Below are 24,312 nucleotides of genomic sequence, written 5' to 3'. Positions count from 1 at the left end.
TCAGCAGACCTGCAAGGTGCAGAAGTCCAGTTCCTGGGGCTTGCGGCGCAGGTTGCACTGGTCCCGCCCCAGCATCTGGCCTCCGTGGCTCACACACTTGAGTGGACGCTTCCTAAATCCCTGGCCACAGCTCTTGGAGCAGGGCGACCAGGTCCCCACCATCCAGTTTGGGCACGGTTCCCCACAGGCTCGAGTCTCCACTGGCCGATGGACAGCATCACAGGCAGAGGCCCCGCGTGGCCCCGGGGAGCCCAGGCAGTCCACGGCTCGCTTCTGCAGGCCAAGGCCACAGCTCACAGAGCAGGGCCCCCAGCTGCCCGCCACCCACTGCGCAGGGGACCTGTTGTCCTGCTGCTCCACTTGATTGGAGAGGCTAAGGACGCTGTTGTGCAGCAGGGAGGGACTCCGGGAATCCTTGGAGCGGGAGGACTTGTCTTCCCAAGGTTCTTTGGGCAGATAGAAGGAGTAGCGGACCCGGGGAGGCGTCATCTTTCCCACAGAGAGGACTTCCACAGTGAGAGGCTCCAGGATGGGCCGAGAAGCCTGCAGGCTCTCCACCGCTGAGCCCGTGCCACTGTACCGCAGCAGGCTGCCCTTCACCGCCAGGTCCCGCGCCATGGCTGAGACCACGAAGTGCCCATTGAGCAGGTACACGCCTTGGCTGTTCTTCAGAGCCAGGTAGTTGTCATCTGCAATCAAACCCTTGTAGCCACGCTGGCGGATGTCAATGCTTGACGCACCTGCAGGGATGGCCACTACGAAATTGTAGCCATGCCTAGGATAGAAAGGGCGATATGCATTAGACAGATGCCTGGACCCAAGGACCTCCTCTTTAAATTCATAACTGATCCCCCTTTCAGGGAGGGTCACAAAGATGGTAGCAGAGTTCAAAGGCTAGGCTCAGTCTCCATGCTGTCCAAGCTTCATCCATGGCACAATGGAAACCTAAGAAGCTTGTCAGATCATCTGAGACTGAATAGCTGGCTATGGAGTCTCATGATCATTTTCCTTCAGTAAATTTATCTTTTGGTGAATTCTCGTGTGGAAGTAAAAACACAAGTTCTAGCATCAGATCTGCACCCCACGCTTTGTTGTGAATTTTGGGTAAGTCTCAGCTCTTTCAAACCTGTTTCCTCAGCTATAAAATGGAGCTCATAATCACACACATCTCATTCAACTGTAAGGAAGACTAAAAAGACCACAGCACACAAAGCATGTAGCATAGTGTCTGGCATGGTGAGGACCAGATGGGAATTGGCCATCATGATGATGACAGAGGAAAAAGGAAATCAGCCCATGGTGCCCACGTTCAAGGCTGAGAGCTGAATGGAAGCCAGGGATGAGATCTAGCCCTGACTCAGACACCAATTCCCTAGTAGTATTATGCAATTCAGTTTTTGTAGGTTCTGTATCCTTGTCTATACAATAAATGGGTTAAGCTAGATAACCTCTATGGCTCCTTCCAGCTCCAGTAAGGAGATGGGGAAGGAACACTTGCCATTTAACCAATGAAGAAGTCTGGAGTATGTATCTTTAACTTCTTGCATGACCACTACAGCTCCTATGAAGGACAGCCTGGAACACCTCCACTAGCGGCACCAGAACTCCCAGGGAAGGGGCTGGGCATCCTCCAGAGCACTGCCCATCTAGGGACTCAGCAGAGAGCATCGTGTCCACACAGACAAACTCTAGGTCAGCCATTGGGTCTTTCCATCGTCCGCACCTGAACTCTCAAGTTTTCAGGGCCAACCATACTCCCTGCTCCCGACTGATACTTCAGGTACCCTCCCTGCCCCTATGTCTTCTGCAATGTGGGTCAGGACTTCCAAAAGAGAATGTGCTTGGACTGCAGATAATGGAGTTGGGTCTAAGAGCCCAAGAGATGATTCTTCAGCTGATCCTGCTCATTTAGGAAGTGGAGGATCCTTCAGTCCCATCCACTCCTTCACTACCCCTTGACATTTATGGCCATTCTCCTCAATCCAACCCCAAGGCCAGGTCCTCAGGCCCTGGGAGATGGTGGTGGCTGTCACATGCTGCCTATCATTACGAACATATAGTGAGCATTTATTTTGCACCAGGTACTATACTAACCATTTTATTTGGATTAAATTACTTATCCTTCACAAGAGCACAAGCAAAGTACTTTAGTATTGCACACACCTTACAACTGAGGACATTTAGAAGTGTGGAGACTGAGTCACTTGCCCAAGGTCACTCAGAAAGTGGGGAACTGAGATCTGAGTACAGGTCAGTCCTACTCCAGAACATGAGACAGGTCCTACCAACACTGTCAAACCCCTCAGCCTCAGTAGTGTGTCCTTGAGCATTCATATTTGTGTGCGGGAGGGATGGACAAATGGATAGGAATCAGCCCTAGAAGAGTATGAGTGACCTCCACAGCAAATATAGGCCAGGATTTGGCATCCACCCCAATCTAATCCAAACTTCCAATGTCTAGGGAATTCTGCTCCCTCTCCCCCCTTGCTCCCCGGCTGCACCCTCCAGGGCCCAGAACTCACATAGCCTTGGTGAAGAGACCTGTCACCCTCTTGCAGCTCTTGTTGTCTCCCCCACACACCCCACATTTGTCGAACTTCTTCTTGGAGCCCAGGATCCCGTCACAGCCAGCCTTGATGCACTTGCCTTGGACACAGACCGAAGTGGAGTCAGGAGCACACAGCGTGCCATCCACCACCTGCAGCGCCCCCAGGAGGGGAAGAAGAAGAAGAGAGGGGCAGCTGAGCCCAACGCTCCCTAGAAGACCTGATCCCTGCTCTGCCCTCCTGCCCTAGTTCACTCACCTTGGGTGCCAAGACATAGAAGTAGCCAGTGCCGTTGGCTCGGCAGATGAGCTTGCACTTGTCCCGGGGAGACACGCCTGAGTACTTGGGCACCCAAGCCACTGCGAGGGTGAGCCGGTTGGTGCTATGATTGTAGCCGTTGAAAGCCTCGCACTGTTCCTCCCTGAAGCTCTTGCCAGAGGCTGTAGGGGGCAAGCACATGCAGGATGTTACAGGGAGTGTAAAGGAGAATGTCCTCAGGGATGCCAACCCTCAAGACACTGATCAGCCCTTCCCCACCCTCAGCAGGGTGATGCTGATCCCTGAAGCCACAGCCTCCCCATCTCGAAGAACTAAGTCAGGCTGGGACCAAAATATACAGGGCACAGGTGGTAAAACAGCCCTAAGGAATGAACCACATTCTCCAATAACTTAACCTTGAACTCCCGCTATAACAGGTACCATAAACATTTTATTTTATTATGGAACCCTTTAGCAGTTTATTGAAACAATTTTCGTGATAGTGTTATTAAATGAATAAAATAAAGTACAGAGGTACACAAAAAATACCAATTACACTGATACACCACTGTCAATATGTTTTGAAAATGTGTGTGATACATGTGCTTCCTTGTTAATGCATTAAATAAGAAGATTCAATAGTGAATCTTAATAACCACTGTAGTTTTGAAGTAGAGGTGAGCATAAATGGCATTTTGAGAATTCTTCAACAACTAAAACGTCATATGAAATCCTCATGATTTTCATCAATGACCAAGGTATTTCCGTTACTGCTGTAGTTTGTTGCCTAACTGAAGAAAATACTAAGTTTTAGATGGAAAGAGTAGTTAAAATTAAAAAGCTGAATTTCTGATTGAATGAAATACTAAGTTTTAGATAGAAACGTTACTAAAAAATAAAATATACATTCTAATTATAATTGTAATAACCTGGTAAAAGAAAACCTTAATAGGACATCAAGTTAAAGTTTTATTTATTTGTTTTACTTATTTAAAAAAAGAAACATTACTAAAAATAGAGATGCAATTTTTTTTCCTAACAATTTCATAGGTTCTTGCTTGGGAGATGGGCTTGTCAGTATTTATCTAAGAAGACTTCTGGTATCTTATTCCCCTGACCCATTTAGCCTCTGGATGTAGAAACATCCAGAGGGAAACATGCTTGCCAAAGACGAGCAGGCAGGGGAGTGCTCTCAAGAGGAATAGGTACCTCTCTGTTCCCAGGTTCTCTCTGGGGTGGGGGGCGGGGGGAGACTCTCAACTGCAGTCCCTTTGTGACCATGACTGCCCTGGACATCTAGGGAGCAGGGACAGTTACCTCTGAGCTCACCTCCCCAGGCCCTGAACATTGCTGCCTTCTTGCCTTACCTGAGCTGGGGCAGGGCTCCAGGTTGCAAGATCGATATTTGACCCTCACTCCTTCGCAGTATTTGCCCCCGTTGGCAGGGGTGGGATTGCTGCACTGCCTCCGGGCCAGCTGTACGCCCCCACCGCAGGTGCGTGAGCAGGAACCATAGGGCTCCCATTTGGCCCAGGAGCCGTCCACCTGTGAAGCAGAGCTGGTTATAGTCCTGCAGGTGTCTAGGTGCCACACGCACTCTTTATCCTAAAGAAATGCTTCCAGTACAGCCTCAGCTTCCCATCCCACCCAACAGAATGCTATCCATTTTGGATAATGAAAATAAAGATGATAAGTACATGATTCCTATGCACAAACCCACACAATACTTCAACTGATTAATTAGCAAACACCAACTGCCTACAAGCCTACAAGAGTAAACTTGAGCTGATAGCCAAACTTCCTTAACTTTCACATGCTTTGCCTGCAAAACAGGGCCACAAATACTGGGGTCCAAGATCAGATGCAAGACTTAAATGAAGTGACAGGTATGAAAATTCCCAGCATGGGGCCTGCCTCTGTGCAGGAGTTGCCTTCTTGGTCTGTCAGTGTTTTTCTAAGAGTTTCTAAACCTTTGGCAGTTCTAGCCAATAGCCGTGCCCCTCAACAATACTGCCATAAGTATAAATGAATAGACTTATTTGTAAATGTCTGAAAATTCAGACTCTTTACCCAATCAAACAAATCTTAACCTTCATCAGGAGCTGCAATTGAGAAAGTCTTACTATAAGCAGTGCTATTTTTTGTTTTGTTTTGCTTTGTTTTGTTTTGTGGCAGTACTGGGGATGATGGAACCCAGGGGCTTTTCTACCTCCAGGCTAAATCTCAGACCTATTTTATGCTTTATTTGGAAACAGGGTCTTACTAAATTGCTGAGGCTGGCTTCAAACCTGTGCGATCCTCCTGTCTCAGCCTACCAAGCGCGGGAATTACAAGCATGCACCACCATGCCCAGCTAGCAGTGCTAATTTTTATGTTAAGAGGATATGTAGATAAGATAACTAACTCAAAAACTCTATTTGTCCTTGAGGTGGATTATGCAATGGGAGGGTTATTTTTTATTTATTTTGGTTTTCTGATTATTTGTTGATTTAACATAGTAGAGAAGGGATAGAAAATGTGTAATTTTTATTCTGTTTTTCCTAGAATAATAGAAAAAAATGGATTTTCACTTCCTGAACACACATTAGTTGGGCAACAGAGGAAGCAGCCCAGTTGTACAGCCTGGGATTAAAATTATCACAGCTCATCTGTAAAGTAGCTAACCCACATGGACCTAATCAGAATTGCTTGCATGAAACATAAATTCTGTAACTTATGTGTAGAGTCAGCATATTTATTCAATCTGTCCTACTGTCAGATAGTTCTTGGTTCATTGTGTCAACACGTCTGTTTTATTCTATTTTTTTAAAGACACATATACACTTTCTCTTATCGCTGCTTTCTCTCAAACTAGTGCCCTGCCTCATTCCTTCCTGCTGCTGCCTGATAGTCATCTGCATTCACTCTTCCTTCATCCTCACTCTGCAGAGCTTCAGTTAGGGAAGCTGCTCTCTCAAAAGTCAGTAATGAACATTTAAAGAAAGAATGAGTCTGCGCCTAAGCCTTACAATCTCCAAATTTCCTTCAATACTTAACATTGTTCCTGAAGCTTCTGGGACAATTCTTTAGTTTTTAGCTGCTATTGTGTTTTTTTTTCCCCACCTATTTGTACAAAAACATGCACTGGATTCCTGCCATGGGCCATTCATTTATCCATTCATTTATTTGCCAAGTGTGTGCTGAATCCCCACTACATGGGTGACACCATGTGTAGCAGGTCCCCACCCTCAAAACCACTAGTCAGGGAAGACAGACAATAGAAATAAGTCAGTACACGCAGAGTGCTGGATGGATTTAAAAGCAGATGGAGTGAGGGTGGAGAGGACCTCAGCAGGTTGGGCTGCTCTGTTATTATGAGGGTCAGGGAGGCCTCACTCATACAGAGGCTTGCAGGAAGTTCAAGTATGAGCCATGCAGATATTAGGGAAAGAACATTCCAAGCAGAGAAAGCAATGCAAAGACTCTGAAGGATTAAATGGTTTGTATTTAAAACATCTTCCAAGACCTCACAGAGAGGAGGCAACCATGATGGAGGTGGGAATTGGTTGCTGGGGAGGGATCCCTAGGGGTTCTTCTCTCTCTTGCTTTGGGCCTCCATGATGTGAGAGCAGATCCCTTGCTCTCTCCTTCTCTCTGCTTTGCACCACCGTTCCCTGAGCTCTGCAGACTCTGCCTAACATAGACTGAATCTCTGAAATCTGCAGAACTGTGAGCAAATAAATATTTCTTCCTCTAAGTGGTGGTGGACAGTTGCTAGGGATCACAACAGTAAAAATGATGACTGGGACAGGAATGATGTACTTGGGGTGCTCCAGTGTCCCTAGAGCAAAGCAACAAGAGGAGAGGAGCAGGAGATGGAAGCAGAGATTGTGTTGGCTCCTTCTGATCCAGGTATAGAGCCCCTGAGGACTCCAAGCAGAGAGGTGGCACAACCTAACTTACATTTTTTTTTTTTTTTTTTTTTTGCGGGTCTGGGGATGGAACCCAGGGGTATTTGACCTCCAAGCTACACCCCCTGCCCTGATTTTTATTCTTTATTTTTTGAAACAGGGTCTCACTAAGTTGCAGAGGGCCTCACTAAGTAGCTGAGGCTGCCTGTGAACCATGATCCTCCAGTCTCAGCCTCCCAAATGCTGGGATTACAAGCGTGCGCCACCACGCCCAGCTTCTAACTTACATTTTAAAAGGACGCCCCTGGCAGCTGTGTTGGGATAGTCTAGAAGGAATAAGAGCAGAAAACAGGTGCAGGGAGCTCAGTTGTGAAGTGACTGCTATATCCCAGAGGAAAGAGGATGGTGGGTGGCTTAGACCAGGATGGTAACAGAGAAAATTGTGAGAAAGGGGGTTCTGGATCTATCCTGAAGGTGAGGTCACTAGAAATTGCGGAGCTATAAGATATGAAATTCAGAAGAGAAAAGGGGCTTTAGTATGAGTGACTAGAAAGTGGAGCTGCCAAGACAGTTTTAGGGGATATGATCAGAAGCTCATTTTATAGCCACTATGTTTAAGATGCTTATCAGGTATCCAAAAGGGAATGCCAAGATTCAGTTATACAAGTCTAATTCAGCAGGAAGCATGGGCTGGAAATGCAAATTTAGGAGTCTTCAACCTGTGAATAGCATTTAAAGCCACGGTCTAGACAAATCTCCTAAGAGATCAAGTGTGTTTAGAGAAGATGGCGTACACTAAGCCCTGGAGTACTTCCAACCTTTAGAAAATGAGTACAAGAAAGCACCAGGGCAGGAGACTGAGAGGGCAGCCAGTAAGGGAGGAGGAAAACCCACGAGAAATGGGGGGGGGTGTCTCAAGCTATGTAAAGACTGTGTTCCCAGGAGAGAGAGTGATGGGCTGTGTGAAATGCTACAAAAGATGAAGCCAAGTAAGGGATGGTAACCAACCCAGATTTTGGAGGCCATTTGGTGGCCTGAGCAAGAGTTATATTGGAGGGATGGTAGGAGTGGAAACCTAATTAGAGTGGACTGTGGGGAAAAACAAAAAGGCAGGAACTGGAAAGAGCATGTTCATACAATTCTTTCAAGAAACTTTGCTGTACAGATGGCAATATTTGGAAAGGATGTAGGATCATGAGAGGCTTTGTTTAAGAAGGAAGAAATTACAGCAGGTTTGTATCTTTTTAGGAATGATTCAACTCAAAAAGGGGAAAAATTGATACTGCAGGAGAAAGGAAAGAATTGATACGTGATGTCCTTGCATAGTTGAGAGGCATAGTGCAAAGTACAAGGTATGTCCTCGGGTCAGCGCATGAACCATCCACTCACTATAATGAGGGAATGGTGGAGTGCTCGGTTGCACAGAAGCTGGTCAGACAGGGGATATAGTGCTGTGAGCTGGTGGAAGTTCTCATCTAACTGTTTGATTGCTTTCTTTTTCTTAGTGAAATGGGGGGAAAGGTCACCAGTTGCTATAATTAAGATGTGGTTTGTCCCCCAAGAGTTCACATGTCCAAAGCTTGCTCTTCAGTGTGGCAGTGCTGGTACCTGGTGAGTTCCATGAGAGTGAGATGATAGAGTGAGCCTGAATCCTCCCACACTCTGACTTCTTATCTCATCAAGTGATCTCTCCCACCACGATGCCATCAGCCATGAAGAGAAGCAACGAAGGCGGCTCTCACCAAAACCTGAATCATGCTGTTTTACTCCCACAACTGCACTAAATAAACCTCTTTTCTTTTTAAGTTACCCAGGCTCGGGTATTCATTATACAAATGGAAAATTAACTACTACACTAGTGGATATAAAAAATGAGGAAGAAGGAGTTGGTAATGGGAGGAGAGAGGTGAAGGTGTGAACTGATAAGTTAGAAGCTTGGGAGAATACATGAAATGTGTGACTCCTGGCCAGCACTATGGGCCCAACTGAGTGCCCGAGTTGTTCATTTGAGCTGAGACCAGTAAACCCAGTTGCACATTTTCCTCCAGCCATATTCACCTATCAGGCACATCTGAGTCCGTGAGTGGATTGAGTTCAACCAGGGTGGTGGTTATTCTAAGTGACAAGAGAGAGAGTGGTGAGGGCATCAACAGATCAGAGAATCTCAGCTCAGTAAGAAGGAAGGAAGGATATAAGATGGAGAGATGGTTGTATTGATGAATGGTAGGCCCAGATGGGATTGAAGAATTGTTACCAGTCCAAAAACCAGAGAAGTGAGCTGAGAAGATGGGACCATGGTGGTCAGACAGGGATTCTGAATCTGAGATTTCTGGGGGTGCAATGATTTGTGAGATAAAGCTTGTGCTTTTACCTTGGCTGATTAGGGTAGTAAAATCAAACAACCCTTTGCTACACTAACACAAGGCCTAAAAATATAAAGTATATTAATATTTAATATTAATATAATATTCAGAGAATATTTGGGACTCTCATTTTAGTTTATGCTAGTCCTATTTACCTAGGTGAACAATTTTTTGTTCAACTATGTTTCAATAAGAGAAAGAGGCAGGAGAGAGAGAGAGAGAGAGAGAGAGAGAGAGAGAGAGAGAGAGAGAGAGAGAGAGAGAGAGAATTACAATAGAAACTGAAGCTGAATTCAGGATGTGTCAAATTACTAAATTACTGCAGCCTGCCTGGGGTTTGGCTTCATTTCGTTTCTAAGCCTCATTCATCTGTGTGGTCCCTGGCTCCCTGACTATAAAACAGAAATAGTTGATGAGGAAAGAAAGGATGAGCTGGAGAGTGAGCCCCTCCTAATGCCAGGCATTCGGCTCTAGGCACAGAGCTTCTCCCCACGTAGGACACGACACCCAGCTCAGGGCTGAGACTGCAGTGCTATTGAAGGCATCAATCACCAAGCTCTCTGACCTACCATATTAATCCAGAGGTGTTCTACCTAAAACAAGATCCAACTAAGTTGCTAAGGGTCTTCCTAAGTTGCTGAGACTTCCCTCAAAACTGTGATACTCTTGTCTCAGCCTCTCAAGTACTGGGATTACAGGCATCCGCCACCACATCCTACTTGCCATAGTCAATCTGTGATGGGGCAGCTCCCCAGGGGGACCCAGGCCTCCTGGGATCCTCTCAGCACTCTCAGTTCACAACTTCAGCACTCACCGGATCCTTGTTGAGGTTGTGTCTCTCCACACAGGCACCCTTGAGGCAAAGCTTGCCCTCGCCACAGCTGGTGCCATCTGCCCAGGGGAAGTGGCGGGTCTGGCACACCATCTGCCCCTTGGCCTTGCCCGTGCACCACAGCTTGCTGCAGTGCTGCATGTACGGACAGGGCTTGGAGCCCATGCCAAAGGCCAGCTGGCACTGCTGGCTCAGGGTGTAGCTTGTGCCTGGCAGATCCTCGGGCAGGGAGATGGGCTTGCTGGGCTGGTCCAGCAGGCAGTCACCTGCAAAGAGCGTGAACATCTGTTAAGACAAGCTAGGGGAAGCGAGGCTTGGCTGACCTAGGATCTGAATGCCAGGGAGAGAGTGAACCAACGGGTAACTGGAATGGACCCATGTCAGAGCCTAATCCCTCGGGGTTGCCACACCTTAGGTAGAGGACAGTCCAGAGTGATGATGAAAACACCAGTGACAACAGCAAGGCCCCTGCCACCCCAGCTCACCGTAGCCACTGTCCAGGAAGTCGGTGATGACCGCAGCACTACAGGTTGACCAGGGGTTGGCACGGTCAATCTGGATGAGGGTCGGGGACATCATGTGGTTGGACTGGAGTTTCCCAAACACCTCCTCACACACTTTCACGTTGTCATGGGGCATATTGAACACGTGGCCTGTGGAGGCGAAACAAGAGGGCTCAGGAGCAGGACAGGGCTGCACAGGATGGCTGGCCCAAGAGGTCAAGGGAGAAAGGGGGGTGGATAGAAAGCCTATGGGATGGCTCTCAGGATGCTCATTTGCACTTGTCAACAGACCACTTTGCAACAAATGTCCTCAAGGTTGCATGCTTGTGTTTTCTGTCACCTCCATTAGGCTGTGAGCTCAGTGAGGACAGAAGTATATCTCCTGGCCCTTAATATATTCTCCCCATTATACCCAAGTGACAGACACTCTACACAGGTACTCAGACCATATCGCTAGCCAACCGGGCTAGAGCGATCATAAAAAAATGAAACAAAGCCAAGTGTGGTGGCACACACCTGTAATTTCAGGACTTGAGAGGCTGAGACAGGACGATCCCCGGTTCAAGGCCAGCCTCAGCAATGTAATGAGGCCCTGTTTCAAAATAAACATAGGGCTCAGGGTATAACTCAGAGTAGAATGTCCCTGGGTTCAATTAAAAAAAATATTAAGCCACTGCCAAGTAACTCTGGCCCTAAGAGAGGACCCTGAAGGCTTTCCAATATGAGAACAAAAACAAATGTCTCTCTGCCCATTGCCAAAGCACCCAGCACAGCCCAGAAGGACCACAGAGGGCAGCACCCCTCTCTTCCAGCCTTACCCAGCTCGTGGGCAGTGGTGAAGGCTGACGGGAGCCCATCGTCCTCAATGACGGAGCAGCTTCTCTTGGGATCACACATTGTGCCCACATCAGCCATGCCAAGGGTATCACAGGTGGTGGCCCCACACAGGTCCTGCCAGGTGAGGAAGAAGAGACACCTCAAAGTTAGATACAGGGACAAAGAGAACTGAAAGGAAGAAAGAGCATTCCATAAGACATTCCAACTCCTCCCCACTCCATCCCTAGCCAGGCTCAGAAGTTATGGCCAGGCCCAACTTGCCAAAGGGTGACAGGTTATTCATGGAATCAACCCAGGTTGAGGGAGGAGGCTCAAGAAGGAAGCTTCGTGGCCCGCCCAGAAGATTGTGCCCAGCCTCACCCAGGGAAGTCCTGAGCAAGGAAATTAGGAGGTATAAAATTAAACTACAAGGGCCACTGCTTTATATAGAGACTGCCTTCCAGACTGGAAAAAATAGCGACTCCCACAGCTGAGTGAGGTTTTGGTTAGGGCTCCTCGAAACAGATGAGGGTAGAAGGCAACCGCTTCCTCATCCAGAGTCAGCTTTGGTCCTTCTTGAATGACTGTTTTTTCGACAACCATGAATTAAGTTCAGATTCTCAGCCAAAGAATCACCAGCCAAGGAGCCACTCATGTCAGAAATCTGGTTCCCTTGGGCTGGAAGGAAGCAGAGCCAGGGCAATGCAAGCCACCATCCACATATACTTCAGTCAGCTATGAACGCTCAAGGGAACCACAGGCTAAGAACTGCTAGGAACAAAAGGTAAACAGGTCATCTGATAAGCAGGAAGGTCCTCCTTTTTGCATTGAAGAAGCTTAGCTTGCTTCAGAAGTTAAGGCCTCCAGCAGCACATCCTAATCAGAAGTATTTCCCAAAGATGCTGAAGGGTAAATGGAGCTCCTGGGCTGGAGAGCTCAAAGAACTCCTGAGCACTGTAGGTCAGTGGCAAAATCTGGAGACCTTCAGAGCCCAGGGCCTAGAATAAAATAAGATACTGGTGCACATTCTGTTCCCCTGCAGATAATGTGTGTTAAATGAGTGACTGGCAGTTTCTCCGTTACATGGCTGTCTTTAATGTGTGGAGCATGCTGCAAGAAGTGATTTCATCCATCATCTCATTCAATCCTTGCAACCATTTCAGGAGTCAGACATGTCCTTATATCTATTTGTCAAAGGTAGAAACCAGGGTTTATAATGATAGTTAATCATGGCCGTGATTTACTAACATCATGCATGCCTTTTACAGGCATGGCTTGAAGTAATCCTTACAACTCTCCACTGAAATAATGGCTGATCGTCACCTTCCACAAAGAAGCTGAAATGCAGATAAGTTCAAGTCACAGAGCAGAAACAGACACCGAGGGTCTTTGTGACTGGGAACTCGGTGCCCTTTCCACCACAGCACAGCCGATCGCCCAGAATGAGCATGTCATTCTCCTATGGAAACCGAGGAGTTCACGTGAGCACACACCCAGAGCTGTTCTCGATTTCGTTTCCCAGTAGGGCTGCGTGTGCATGTGTGCGGGTGCACACGCCCATGCATCTGCTGACCTGGAGGTGTGGGGGAGCAGCGGAGTTGGCAGGGCAAGGGGGCATGGGAGGAAAAGTGGTCAGAGTACAGAAAATCAGCAAAATTTAATCCAAAGCACTCAGAAGTTTATCACCTGAGCAGTCAAACTTGTCTTCCCACCATCAGGTGATCATCACACTTCCTAATGAGTTAACAGTTCTTCTGGCCACAGAGGCACAAGGGTCGTGACCAGCTTGAACCCCAGGTGTGCCAGAGTCAGAAAGCCATGCACACCCTACCTCTGTTCAGCTGCCTGTGTTTGCACCATGTGTTTCTTCCACTTCAAATTCAATTCTCTTCCCTTCCCAGTCCCCTTCCCTCTTTAATACTCACTCTCCCGGGAAGTTGTTATTTCCCAAAGCTCTAGAAGCTGGGGAAAAATTGCTGTCAAACTTGAGCTGTAAAGTTCACTGGAGCAGCAGCTTAAGGACTGTGGCTGCTCCGGCTCCTGAACCAGCTTGTTAGTGCAGGGAACTGAAAGGACCAGGGAGGGAGGCAAAGGCTCATGCTCAGGAAGTAGAAATGCGGCTGTATGTCCCTGACACTAGACCCAAACTGGCACAAGTACTCTCTGGAAAGTCTAGCCTGGCCGTCAAAACCTGTTGCAAAGCCTACAGAGCAGACACACTCCATGGCGTCTGGACCATCCTGCATACTCATCGCTGGCCTCATGCAAGAAAGAGAACTCAGAATAAGGATCAAGAAACCTGGAGTGCAGTCCTGGCTGGATCAATAAGAGGATGTGACTTTGGCCAAATCCCTTCTCACCTCAGGGCCTCGGTTTCCTGCTCTGGGAAAGGGCCAATCCTGAACTAGAACTTGGACTGCCCGGTCCCTTAAGCCTCAGCCCCTCTTGCCCATGCAGGCTATAAAAGGAACACACAGAATGATGTACTTCCAGAACAAAAAGAACCCTAAGGAGCCTCTTGTCTGGTCTGTGTTACACAGAGGTTTGCACTAACTCACAGAAAGATGATGGTCACCCCTGCCTTTGCTAACATACAAAGTGCATGCACCTCGTCCTGCTCCCCAGAAATGGCCAGACCAGAGCAAGAGCTCCACAGCCTGCCTCTAAGGCTAGAAAATCCTTAGAGCAAATTTTCTCTGGAGCAAAACATGTAGCTGCAGCAACCTATTCTTTCCATCAAGAAATCTCGGCTCTACCGGATCAAACCAGAGGAACTAGGAAAGAGCCAGCAAATTTCTCTAGAGCAAGAATGTAGCACAGAGTAGCATCCTGTAGTGACAATAGTCATGGTGGTGGGAGGATCCACTGTTGGAGTCAGAAGCTCCGCCCACCCATGCCTCCTCCCCAGCAGGCGATGAATCGCTGGGCCTTAGAGCTTTGAACACCCATGGGCACTTGAACAGGCCCAGTTGTGCATCATTTATGGCACTGAATGTCTCCACCCTTCTGGAAGGAATTCAGCGGCACTTGAATGAACTGCTTTAACCTCTTCAGCTCAGAGAATAGATGCAGTTCTAATTCCTTCTTCCTGGAAGCTGGAGACATTCTTCAGTCCAGTCCTAACCTGTTGGCCATTGGCTGTGTATAGTCACAGCTGCTTGTCCAAGAGACCCAAGAATCACCTTGGCAGAGAACCTTATTCTCCTGGACTATTCTTATCCTTTCTTATAAAATAACTTAGGGGCCAGGTGCAGTAGTGCATGCCTGTAATTCCAGTACTTGGGAGGCTGAGATAGGAGGAGCACAGGTCAGCAACTTAGTGAGACCCTTCACAATTTACCAAGACCCTGTTGAAAAATAAAAAGGGCTGAGGGTACCTTCTAGCTCAGAGGTAGAATCCCCAGTACCAAGGGGGGAAAAGGATCAATAAAGTAATAGGACCAGGCATGGTGGTGCACACTTGTAATCTCAGTACTTGGGAGTCTGAAATAGGAAGATCAAGGGTTCGCAGCCAGCTTCAGCTACTTAGTGAGGCCCTCCACAACTTAGTGAGACTCTGTTTCAAAATAAAGATGAAAAAGGGGGCTGGGACTATAGCTCGGAGATAGAATACTCCAGGTTCAATCCCCAGTTCTGCAAATAAGTAAATAAATAACTTAGGACTGGAGCCACAATTTAAATAAGTAAATAAGGATAAGACTATACAGGCTCCCAAACCCTGTTTACTAACATCACTGTCCATATTAGAGCCTCCTCCACAGCTCTCCTTCTACTCAGCCTCCTTCCCACCTCCTCCGTTTCCCATGCATGCACTACAATGGTCAATAATTTCCTGCAGAGCACAGAGAGAGAGAGAGGTCCCATACAAATCAAGCATGCTTATTTATTTATTTATTTATTTATTTATTTATGTATTTATTTTTGCAGTACTGGGGATGGAACCCAGGGGCATTCTAGCTTTGAGCTACACCCCCGGTCCTATTTTTTTAGTCTTTTTTTTTTTTTTTTGGTGGTGGTACTGGGGTTCCTGGAAATACTTCTACCTCCAGGTTACACTCCCAGACCTATTTTTTATACTTTTTTTATTTGGAAACAGGGTCTCTTAAGTCAATGCGGCTGGCTTCGAACCTGTGCGATCCTCCTGTCTCCGCCTCCCAAGCGCGGGGATTACAAGCGTGCGTCACCACGCCCGGCTATTCTTTATGCTTTTTAAAACAGGGTCTCACTGAGTTGCAAAGGGCCTCCCTAAGTAGCTGAGGCTGTCCGTGAACTGCGACCCTCAGGTATCAGCCTCTTGAATGCTAGGATTAAAAGCGTGTTTCACCACACCCGGCTAGTGTGGTGTATGTGTGTGTGTGGGGGGGGGGGGTACTGGGGGCAGAACCCAGGACCTTTTCTACCTCCAGGCTATACTCCCAGACCTATTTTATACTTTATTTAGAAACTGGGTCTCACTAAGTTGCTGAGAGCCTCTCTCAGTAGCTGAGGCTGGCTTTGAACCTGTGCGATCCTCCTGTCTCAGCCTCCCAAGCGCTGGGATTACAAGCATGTACCCAGCTATTTTTTTAATGCTGCAGAAAATATACACATTCTGGGTAACTGACTTCCTGCTGACATTGAAGTCCTAGGCACAAGAGCCAGGAATTGCCTTCATGGTCCCATCACAGCACCCAAGTATCATACTCACCAAGCTTCAGCACTGCCTTCACATTTTATAGATGAGGAAACTGAGACTCAGTAAATTGAGATTATACGACCAGGGTCATACAGTTATTAAGTGAAGAATGGGATCCTGGAGCTAGGTATGGTATCACAGGTCTGTAATTCCAGTACTTGGGAGGCTGAGACAGGAACATCACAGGTTCAAGGCCAGCCTCAGGAAGTAGTGAGACTCTTGTCAACCTAGTGAGACCCTGTTTCAAAAAATTTTTTAAAAAGGGGGCTTTGGGTACAGCTTAGATGTAGAATGCCCCTGAGTTCAATCCCCAGTATTACAGAAAAATGGAATTCTGGATCCACATCTTTGGACACCCAGGCCAATCCAGCAGTGTCCTTTGCTCTGAATCATACCTTCCTACTTAGGATACCATAATTAGAGGTGAAAAGCACCCTATGCTAGTAATAACTATGCCCCTTTAACTTGCTTCCCATTTGAATCTCTGCCATGTAACATTTTCTTGCCCAGTCCCAAATCCATTTGTTTGTAATCCTCAAGGATAGGAGGGCTTCAGTTTTCTAGAAGAAATAAAAATCTAGCAGTTTAGTGCCTGGACAGTGTGACTAAGTCTGCCTGGTGGGGAAGCAGATAGTACAGCCTGGAAGGGTAGTTGCTTCTATTAGCAGATTTGGTTTCACTGGCACATAAAACCCTCCAGATGTACAAAATGGTATTATTGCAAGAGACATAAATAACCAAAACCACAAGAATTACTTCAGTGAAGAAGAGGAAGCCAAAACTTGCAAGAAAGCCAAACTTTCTCTAGAAACATCACTTCAAAAGAGGGTACCTAGCCAGGCGTGGTGGTGCACACTTGTAATCCCAGCACTTGGGAGGCGGAGACAGGAGGATCAGGCAGGTTCGAAGCCAGCCTTGCTGGCTTAAGAGACCCTGTTTCCAAATAAAAAAGTATAAAAATAGGTCTGGGAGCCGGGCGTGCTGGCACACGCTTGTAATCCCCGCGCTTGGGAGGCAGAGACAGGAGGATCAGGCAGGTTCGAAGCCAGCTTGCCGGCTTAAGAGACCCTGTTTCCAAATAAAAAAGTATAAAAATAGGCCTGGGATCTGTGCGTTTTTGGCACACGCTTGTAATCCCCGCGCTTGGGAGGCGGAGACAGTAGGATCAGGCAGGTTCAAAACCAGCCGCGCTGGCTTAAGAGACCCTGTTTCCAAAAATAAAATAGGTCTGGGAGTGTAGCCCGGAGGTAGAAGAGTTTCCAGGAACCCCAGTACCACAAAAAAAAAAAAAAAGAGGGTACCTAGCCAGGTATGGTGGCACATGCCTATAGTCCTAGTATTTGGGAAGCTGAGACAGAAGAGTCACAGGTTCAAGGCCAGCCTCAGCAACTTATCAGGACCCTCAGAAACCTAGTGAGACTGTTTCAAAACAAAAAAATTAAAAGGTGGGAGTGTAGCTTGCAAGAAGAATGCCCCAGGGTTCAAGCCCCAGTACCTACCTACCAACTATTTAATGATGAGAGCTAGCATTTATTGGGTTGCTACTACATGCTAGAGACTGTTCCAAAAGCTTTCCCTGGATTCTCTCATTTAATCCTCATAACAGCTTTAGGGGAGATGCCATTATAAGGCCCCATTTGGTGAAACAGACCAATAAAAGGCAAGTAACTAGCCCAGGGTGACACAGTGAGCCCTAGTTTAGACCAAGAGGGAGGAGGAAGAGTAAGGGTTGAAATCTAGGCGATGTCGCCTCAGGGCCAGACTCTAACCAAAATTCTCTACTACTTGTGGTAAACGTTCACCCCAAGAATGAAGGCACTGAGGAATCTCAAGAGGGTAAGATTGCCCACCCTGTCCTACCCCCTCGCCAGAGAGCAAGCCAGTGCTTGAAAGTGAGGAAAGTCGTGGGGAGAAAGAAACAGGATTAAGTGCTGAGAGCAGCGTGTTGTTGAGCAAGTCCCTGGCTCCTTGCCCCACACCTGCATTGACACACTGACCCCGTCACTGCTCTGCACCCTGTCTGCTGACTCTGGGACAGATTCAACACGCTCCTCTCTGGGACTTCGCCTTTCCCCAGGGCAAAGCCTAATGGCAAAGAGCCAAGAAGCAATGCCAAAAGAACCTAAGACTCCCTCTCCCAACCCTGCAGCCTGACAGCCTGAAAGGTGGATTAATGATCCCCAGGCAGGCAAGCAGGCAGGCAAAACTACCTCAGCGCCCGCAGCCACAGGCAGGCCCTGCGCTGTTGCATACACCTTCCTTCCATGCAACTTACTGCAGGACCAGATGCAGAGGCCCGGACTACAGAAAGAGAGAGAGAGGTCCCTGCTTTCCATCAGCCAGAATGGCAAATGCTGGCACCCATGGTGTCCACACAAACACAGGAGTATGTAATCACACAAGCGTGACGTGTATTTATAAGAACAACAGGACAGAAAGCTTTAAATCGAGGGCTTCCCCTAGTTCAGATTCTGGCACGGAATCTTAGGTAATTATTCAACAAAAAAACCTATCTTTAGTGACTACTAAGGTGCCGATAATACTATCATTAGATAGCTCTTCTGGATTGGTGGGTAATACATCCTCGAAAGAGCCCCGGGAGTTAGGTAGCGTGTCATCATCGTCAGCCTCCTTCTAAGGATGAGGAAAGTGAACCTTCAAATAGCTGACTCATTCACTGTCCATTGCTGGGAAGTTCAAGTGCCAGGATTCAAACTCAACTGTGCCCCACTTCAAGCCTGTGTGCTTTCCCTTGTACCATGTGACCAAATCAAGGGGTCAAGACAAGGTCGGGGGAAGTGCTAAGGGAGAGAGAGAAATAACCACACAGAATTTTGAAGAAGGTGCAGAATGAGACCTAAGGAAGGAGAAAATCTCACTTGCCTTCTTAAATAAACCAGTGATTAAAAAAGAAGCAAAGCGAGGCAAGGTGAGGCATGCCTGTAGTTCCAGCTAGACTTTGAAACAGGAAGATAACTTAAGCCAGGGACTCGAGACTGGCCTGGATAACATAGAGATCCCACCCAACCCCCATTAAAAAAAAAGGAATAATATCCTCCACTCCTCTCCCCCATTTTCTGCCATTAATACCAGGCTTACTTGTTTGATGTAGGGAAACAACAGAAAGAGTCCTCACCCTATGATCATCAGGGAATCACCATATTCTACTCCTTCCCCTCTCACTCTCTGTCTAGGAGTCATGGTGCAATTCCATGTAGTAAACAAGAATGACAAACTATTAAATACAGTCTTCAGGAGCCAGGCGTGGTGGTGCTCACTTATAATGTCAGTACTTAGGGGACTGAGACAGGAAGATCACAGGTTCAAAGCCAACTTCAACAACTTAGTAAGGTTCTCAGCAACTTAGCAAGACCCTGTTTCCAAATTTAAAAAAATAATAAAATGGGTCTGGGAGTGTAGACTAGAGATAAAAGGCCCCTGAGTTCCATCTCCAGTGCCACAAAAAGATGTATTCAGATGGCCCCTCCGCCCCAATATCTTCCAAGGCTTAACTTTAAAAAGATCCTGAAAACATAATTCCTTTTTATTATATTGGAAGATACATGTAAAATGCATCTCATCATTTTACTATTTGTATTTTTCAGTCTGAACTCAATCTGCTTTCAGTTTACAAGTGCTTCATTCTAGAAAGCCCTGGCCTCCGCGTCTCAGGAGGTTCCAGAATGCTGCCCTGCTCCGCATGGTGCCACTCCAGGCCAACGCGAGAAGGAAGAGCGGTGCCGAGTGTGGAACTGTAAGACCCACAGATACAAATGGAGAAAATAAGGGAAGAAAAGCCCACCTGTATAATCCCAAAGGAGGGAGAAGCAAAGAGTAAGAGGAGAAGGGAAAGAAGTATGGCATAGAGTGATACTGCAACATAATGGGGGAAATAAAGAACAAGCAGGCAGAAAAAACATGAACTCCAAGTCATAAAATATGAAAATGAAGTCATCTCAAAAGAGGAAATGTCGCAAATAGCAAAACAGATGGTGGAAGGAGAAGCGTGTGTCCTGCACCCTAGAAAACAAGCTCCCCTCCCCACCCTACCAGCTCCTAGTCCTCAGTGCCCTCCCTGCAGCCTTGCTCTGGGGAAGCATCCTCGGCTCCTGGGGAGGAGAATGACCCCCCCATGGCTTCCCACAGGGATGGCTCTGTGCAACAATCCTGGCACTTAGCACACAGTACTGTAGTTAGTTGCTCCTGGCCACACAGCTAATTCCTGAGGGCCCCAGGCCACATCTTATATGTGGAGCTCTACAGTCCTGAACAGTGCCTAGAAATAGTAGATGCTCCATAAATGAATGAGAGCCATTCTACCACAAAGGGTCACCTAAACAGCAGGGGCATTGGATCTAAAGATAGAGAAATCAGCAAATGAGGACCTACTGAGTCTCCGCAGTAAATACCTGGTGCCTGCTGCCCGATGCAGTGAGAAACCAGAGAATCTTTTCTCTTCGTAGAAATAAATGAGAAAGACTCTGGCTCTGTTTCTGGGCCGATCCTTGTTCCAGTCTTGGACTGACCTCACCCCACTGTTATAAGCCTGGAGGCTGCTTGCTTTGCAAAAATCAGATGTGCACCCTTTTTCCACGAACTCACTCTAAATCTTTGCACAAATGCCTCAGATTGTCAAAATGCTTGTTGGATGATCAATGTATTCTCCCTTCCAGAGAGTTAAGGTTCCTGGAAGGAACCACATCTGCCTTAGTCTAGAAGAAGCAGCTGTTTGCTCGTGTTCTCATCCAACACCGTACCTTCCCCTGGGGAGTTCAGGAATGAGAAGTTGCTAAGACTCTGAGAATGCAGCAGGCCCAGAAGTTTGGGCTGGTGAGGAGGTGGGGGCAAGATGTTTACCCAAAACACGACACACACATGACAACATACCTTGATGATGGACATGCCAACACAGCCTCCCTGCTTTCTGGTTTTGCTCTCTAGACGCCTAAGGGGCAAACAACTTCTAAAAGTCACATCTTGCACGTCCCTGCTTCTGACCCGAGTGGTCATGCATCTTGTACCCATTATGCATGACAACACGGCCCCCGGGGGTCCAGCACAGCACTGAGAAACAGAAGCTGTCATGCTGTTTGATTGCTTCTTCTTCAAAAGACGCAAGCCTTGGGGTGGTATGGCCCAGATTCCCAGTGGGACTCCTCTTCCTAGGACTGGTCCCAAAAGTCAGCCACTAGTGCCTGAACCACGAGGCAGCGGACACTTTACTTTAGAGCCAGTGAGTGACCTCCACAACGGCATCCTGGGTGGCAAATGGGGCAACAGCTGCTTTGACCATTAAAATATCCCGTGCTTGGCCTTTATTTCCTTTCCCCCAGCAATCTGGCTGCAGAGCAGGTCTGTGTGAAGAAGTCGAAGCCACCTCCTTTGCAGTTTCTCTGTGATTCAGGCAGAGCTTGTCGGGGCTGGGCAGTGGCCGCTCCACAGACCTCAGTTGGAAGTATGAGCGAAAGGAAACAAAGCTCTGGCCAAAGACCTCCCTAGAGAAACCAGGTGGTGGGAGGAGAAGACGGCTGGGAAAGGAGGAAGTTCAACTCTAGCAAGGGACTAACTGTGCCAAATGGGTTACTGTGGAAGACTCCAGCTCCAGCCCGTGGGCGCCAGACCAGCTTTGAGTAGCCATTTGGAAACAGCAGGGAGTGAGCGCCCCAGAGGTAACCAAGGATTCTGTGCCATCGCCAGAACACTGTGGTTACGCTAATGACAAAACAAGAACGAGGCAGGGATTCGAGCCGCAGCCCCCAAAGTCAGAACAACAGGGCATCTGGACGGCCCTTTTCCTCCCAGTCTTCTGCATCTGACAGATTTCAAGAATCCAGAACCTTCATAGTGTCCAACCACGTCAACACCTCCAAATCTAAATGTTCACAGATTCATAGCTTCTTCGAAATAGAATATCAGGTAAAGACCTGGAAAAGGCATAGCTGCTTTCCTGGTCTAGATCCATCGCTAATCCCAGCACTCAGTATCTTTCCAGCCCTACAGCTGGAGACTCCAAGTGCTCCTGACTAAGCGCATCACTCCCACTGCAGCAAGGAAAAAAGCTGGAGCCCTGCACTCAAGTGGGGTCAGAGGAATTCTAGTGAGTTCAGAACATGAGCAATCTTGCCTGCTCTGCTCTGCAGCTTACAGCTGGGCGAATGGGTCACCCTTTGCTAACAAGGATCCGGGAATATTGGAAGAGATTTTCCCAGCTCAGCTCCAAGTGAAACAGTCCCAACTCCAAACAGGTGTCCTAAACTAAACTGCCCGCTCCGAATGATCTGCAATCCCCTGGACAAGATCCAGCAGAAAAGGGTGTGGGAGAAGCAGCAAGGAGGGAGGGATGCTCCCAGTATGCACTTGGCCTCTCACTGCAACCCACCTAATATGCCAATGATTCCCTTCATCCCAATCCAGATTTTCCAGGTCCAGGGCAGAGAAAGGATAACATTTTACCCGCGAGAAATGTAGCAGGTGCTGACCTTGGATCACCTTCGGATTCTACAGCCAGGGAAAAGAAGAAGCCTCTAAGGGAGTGTGGGAGAGGACTGAGACGCCCCATACCATTAGCGGCGGATATTCCCGCCCTTTCCAACACCAACCTCAAAGCGCCTCCTATCGGCCTTGAAAGCAAACTGGGGCTCCGGGGCGGCAACTTCCTGGGTAACGGCCCCTCGGCGCCCGATCCAGGAGGCGCTGATTGGCCAAGGCAGGCCAACACCTTCGGAAGAAGCAGGCTCCGCTCCAGCCGCCCAGATGCACGTGAGCCGGAGCCCCGCGGAGCCTAGGAGAGGGCGCTTCCTGGACATTGCAAAGAAAGTTGGAGTTGGAAGAGGTCGACGGAATTTAAACTCGGGCACACTGCGCGGCACAAGGACTTAGAGAGATAAGAACGGTGACCCTAAGAGAATGGGGCTAACTGGTTCCAAAGCAGTGACAGATAACTCACCTGCCTGGTGAAGAGGATGGCGGTGTCCCAGTACTCGGGATGCTTGTCGCTCACTTTGTTCAGCTTCTTCTGCCAGGCGCAGAAGTTGCGCAGGGTCAGGGCCGCGTTGCTCGTGACCTTGGGCCCAGCGTCACGGTCTCCAAGCAGCAGCATCTTGACCACGACGATGTTGATGGGGTTGAGGATGCTGGGATGGCGGTAGAGTCGCGCTGCCGTGGCCAGCAGCATCAGCAGATAATGCTCCAAGTCCGCGCCGTGGAACTTGACCATGGACTCATCCGCCACCAGCAGCGTCTCCACGTACCGTGGGATAGACACGAAGCGCTTGGCGCGCCCGGACCTGCGCCGGCTCTGGCTCTCTCCCAAGCCCGTCTGCTGCAGCTTGTAAGGGTCCAGGGCCCGCAGGATGGCAGGGTTCCAGCCCGAGGCCACCCCGCAGCGGGAGGTGGGGTCCCCGGAAGGCCCCCCGGGAGTACCACGGCGCTGGATGAGGTGTGCGCGGTGGCCGCTGCGCTGCGCCGCGGGCGCGCTGGAGTTGGGCATCGGGCTAATGACATACTCGGCGCCCCGGTAGCCGAAGGCTCCGCGAATCCCCCCACAGAGGCTCACGGCCGCAAACGAGTCTGGCTCGGCGTTCACGTTCCCGGAGTAGAAACAGCGTCGCAGGTCTGGAGAACTGCCCGTGAGCCCCTGGTGCGGGAAGCCCAGATACTCAGTGGCAAAGGCGGGAGCCAAGAACTGAGCGTCCGGCGTCAGGTGTAGGTAAAAGTCCTCCTGAAATGCTGTGATCTGAAAAATGAATCCCTGATCCCCGGAGTCCTCGGGACTCGGCCGGTAGTAGTGGCGGCCGTTGATGTCCGGGTCCAGTCGGATGGGAACGACCACCTCCTGCTCTGACTTGGAGCCGCCTGCAGGTCGCCCGGCTAGAGCCGAGGTTAGGATAACCAGCAGAAGCATGGCGCCGGGCAGGGCAGCGCACCGCCGCGCTCTAGGAAGGGGCTCGGCCGGTCTTCCCAGCCGCCGGCACAGTCTCTTTGCAGCCCACACACCAGAATCACCGATGCTCCAGGACAGCCCGCAGCTCCCCCAAAGGAGAGCCAACCAAGGCAGAGAGACGCCTCCCAGAGCCGCGAGCCTGCACCCGGCAGCCCGCGCCTCCCGCCAGTGCCTTTCCAAGCTAGGAGCGCCCTGAGAGCTTAAGTACAATCGCTGTCAAGTGCAAGGACGAAAATTTGCAGCGGTGAACTGGCGGGAGGTGCCAGGCGGCTTCTTGCAACCTCAGCCACTCGCGGCGCAGCAAACCAGTCGCTGGGCGAGCCTATTAAAGGCCCCCTCCTCTTTGGACTGCCCAGTCAGCGCCCCTCCCCTCTCCACCCTCTCAGCCTCCCAGAGCTCGCAGCCTCCGGGGGCCACCGAAGAACTCGGTCCCGCCTCCAGAGCCGAGAGCCACTTGGCTGGGAGGGAGTGGCGTTGAGCTGAGGCG

General features: G+C 48.8%; 1 protein-coding gene across 1 annotated transcript; it reads right to left on the bottom strand.

The window, feature by feature from the left end:
- On the bottom strand, window positions 1–24,312 carry ADAMTS15 (ADAM metallopeptidase with thrombospondin type 1 motif 15; the record flags this gene model as incomplete). The annotated part of the gene is made up of 8 exons (XM_080707542.1): window positions 22,830–24,312; window positions 11,211–11,343; window positions 10,375–10,542; window positions 9,872–10,155; window positions 4,172–4,349; window positions 2,805–2,986; window positions 2,523–2,698; window positions 1–775 (listed from the first exon to the last, which is right to left on the bottom strand). The coding sequence occupies exons 1-8, from the start codon at window positions 23,784–23,786 to the stop codon at window positions 1–3; spliced, it is 2,853 nt and encodes a 950-aa protein (XP_080563668.1). The 5' UTR covers window positions 23,787–24,312.

The sequence above is a fragment of the Muscardinus avellanarius genome, assembly GCF_963383645.1.
Source record: "Muscardinus avellanarius genome assembly, chromosome: 1".
NCBI lineage: Eukaryota > Metazoa > Chordata > Mammalia > Rodentia > Gliridae > Muscardinus > Muscardinus avellanarius.
The sequence above is the reverse complement of the archived record's forward strand: the minus strand, read 5'-3'. Positions and strand labels throughout refer to the sequence as shown.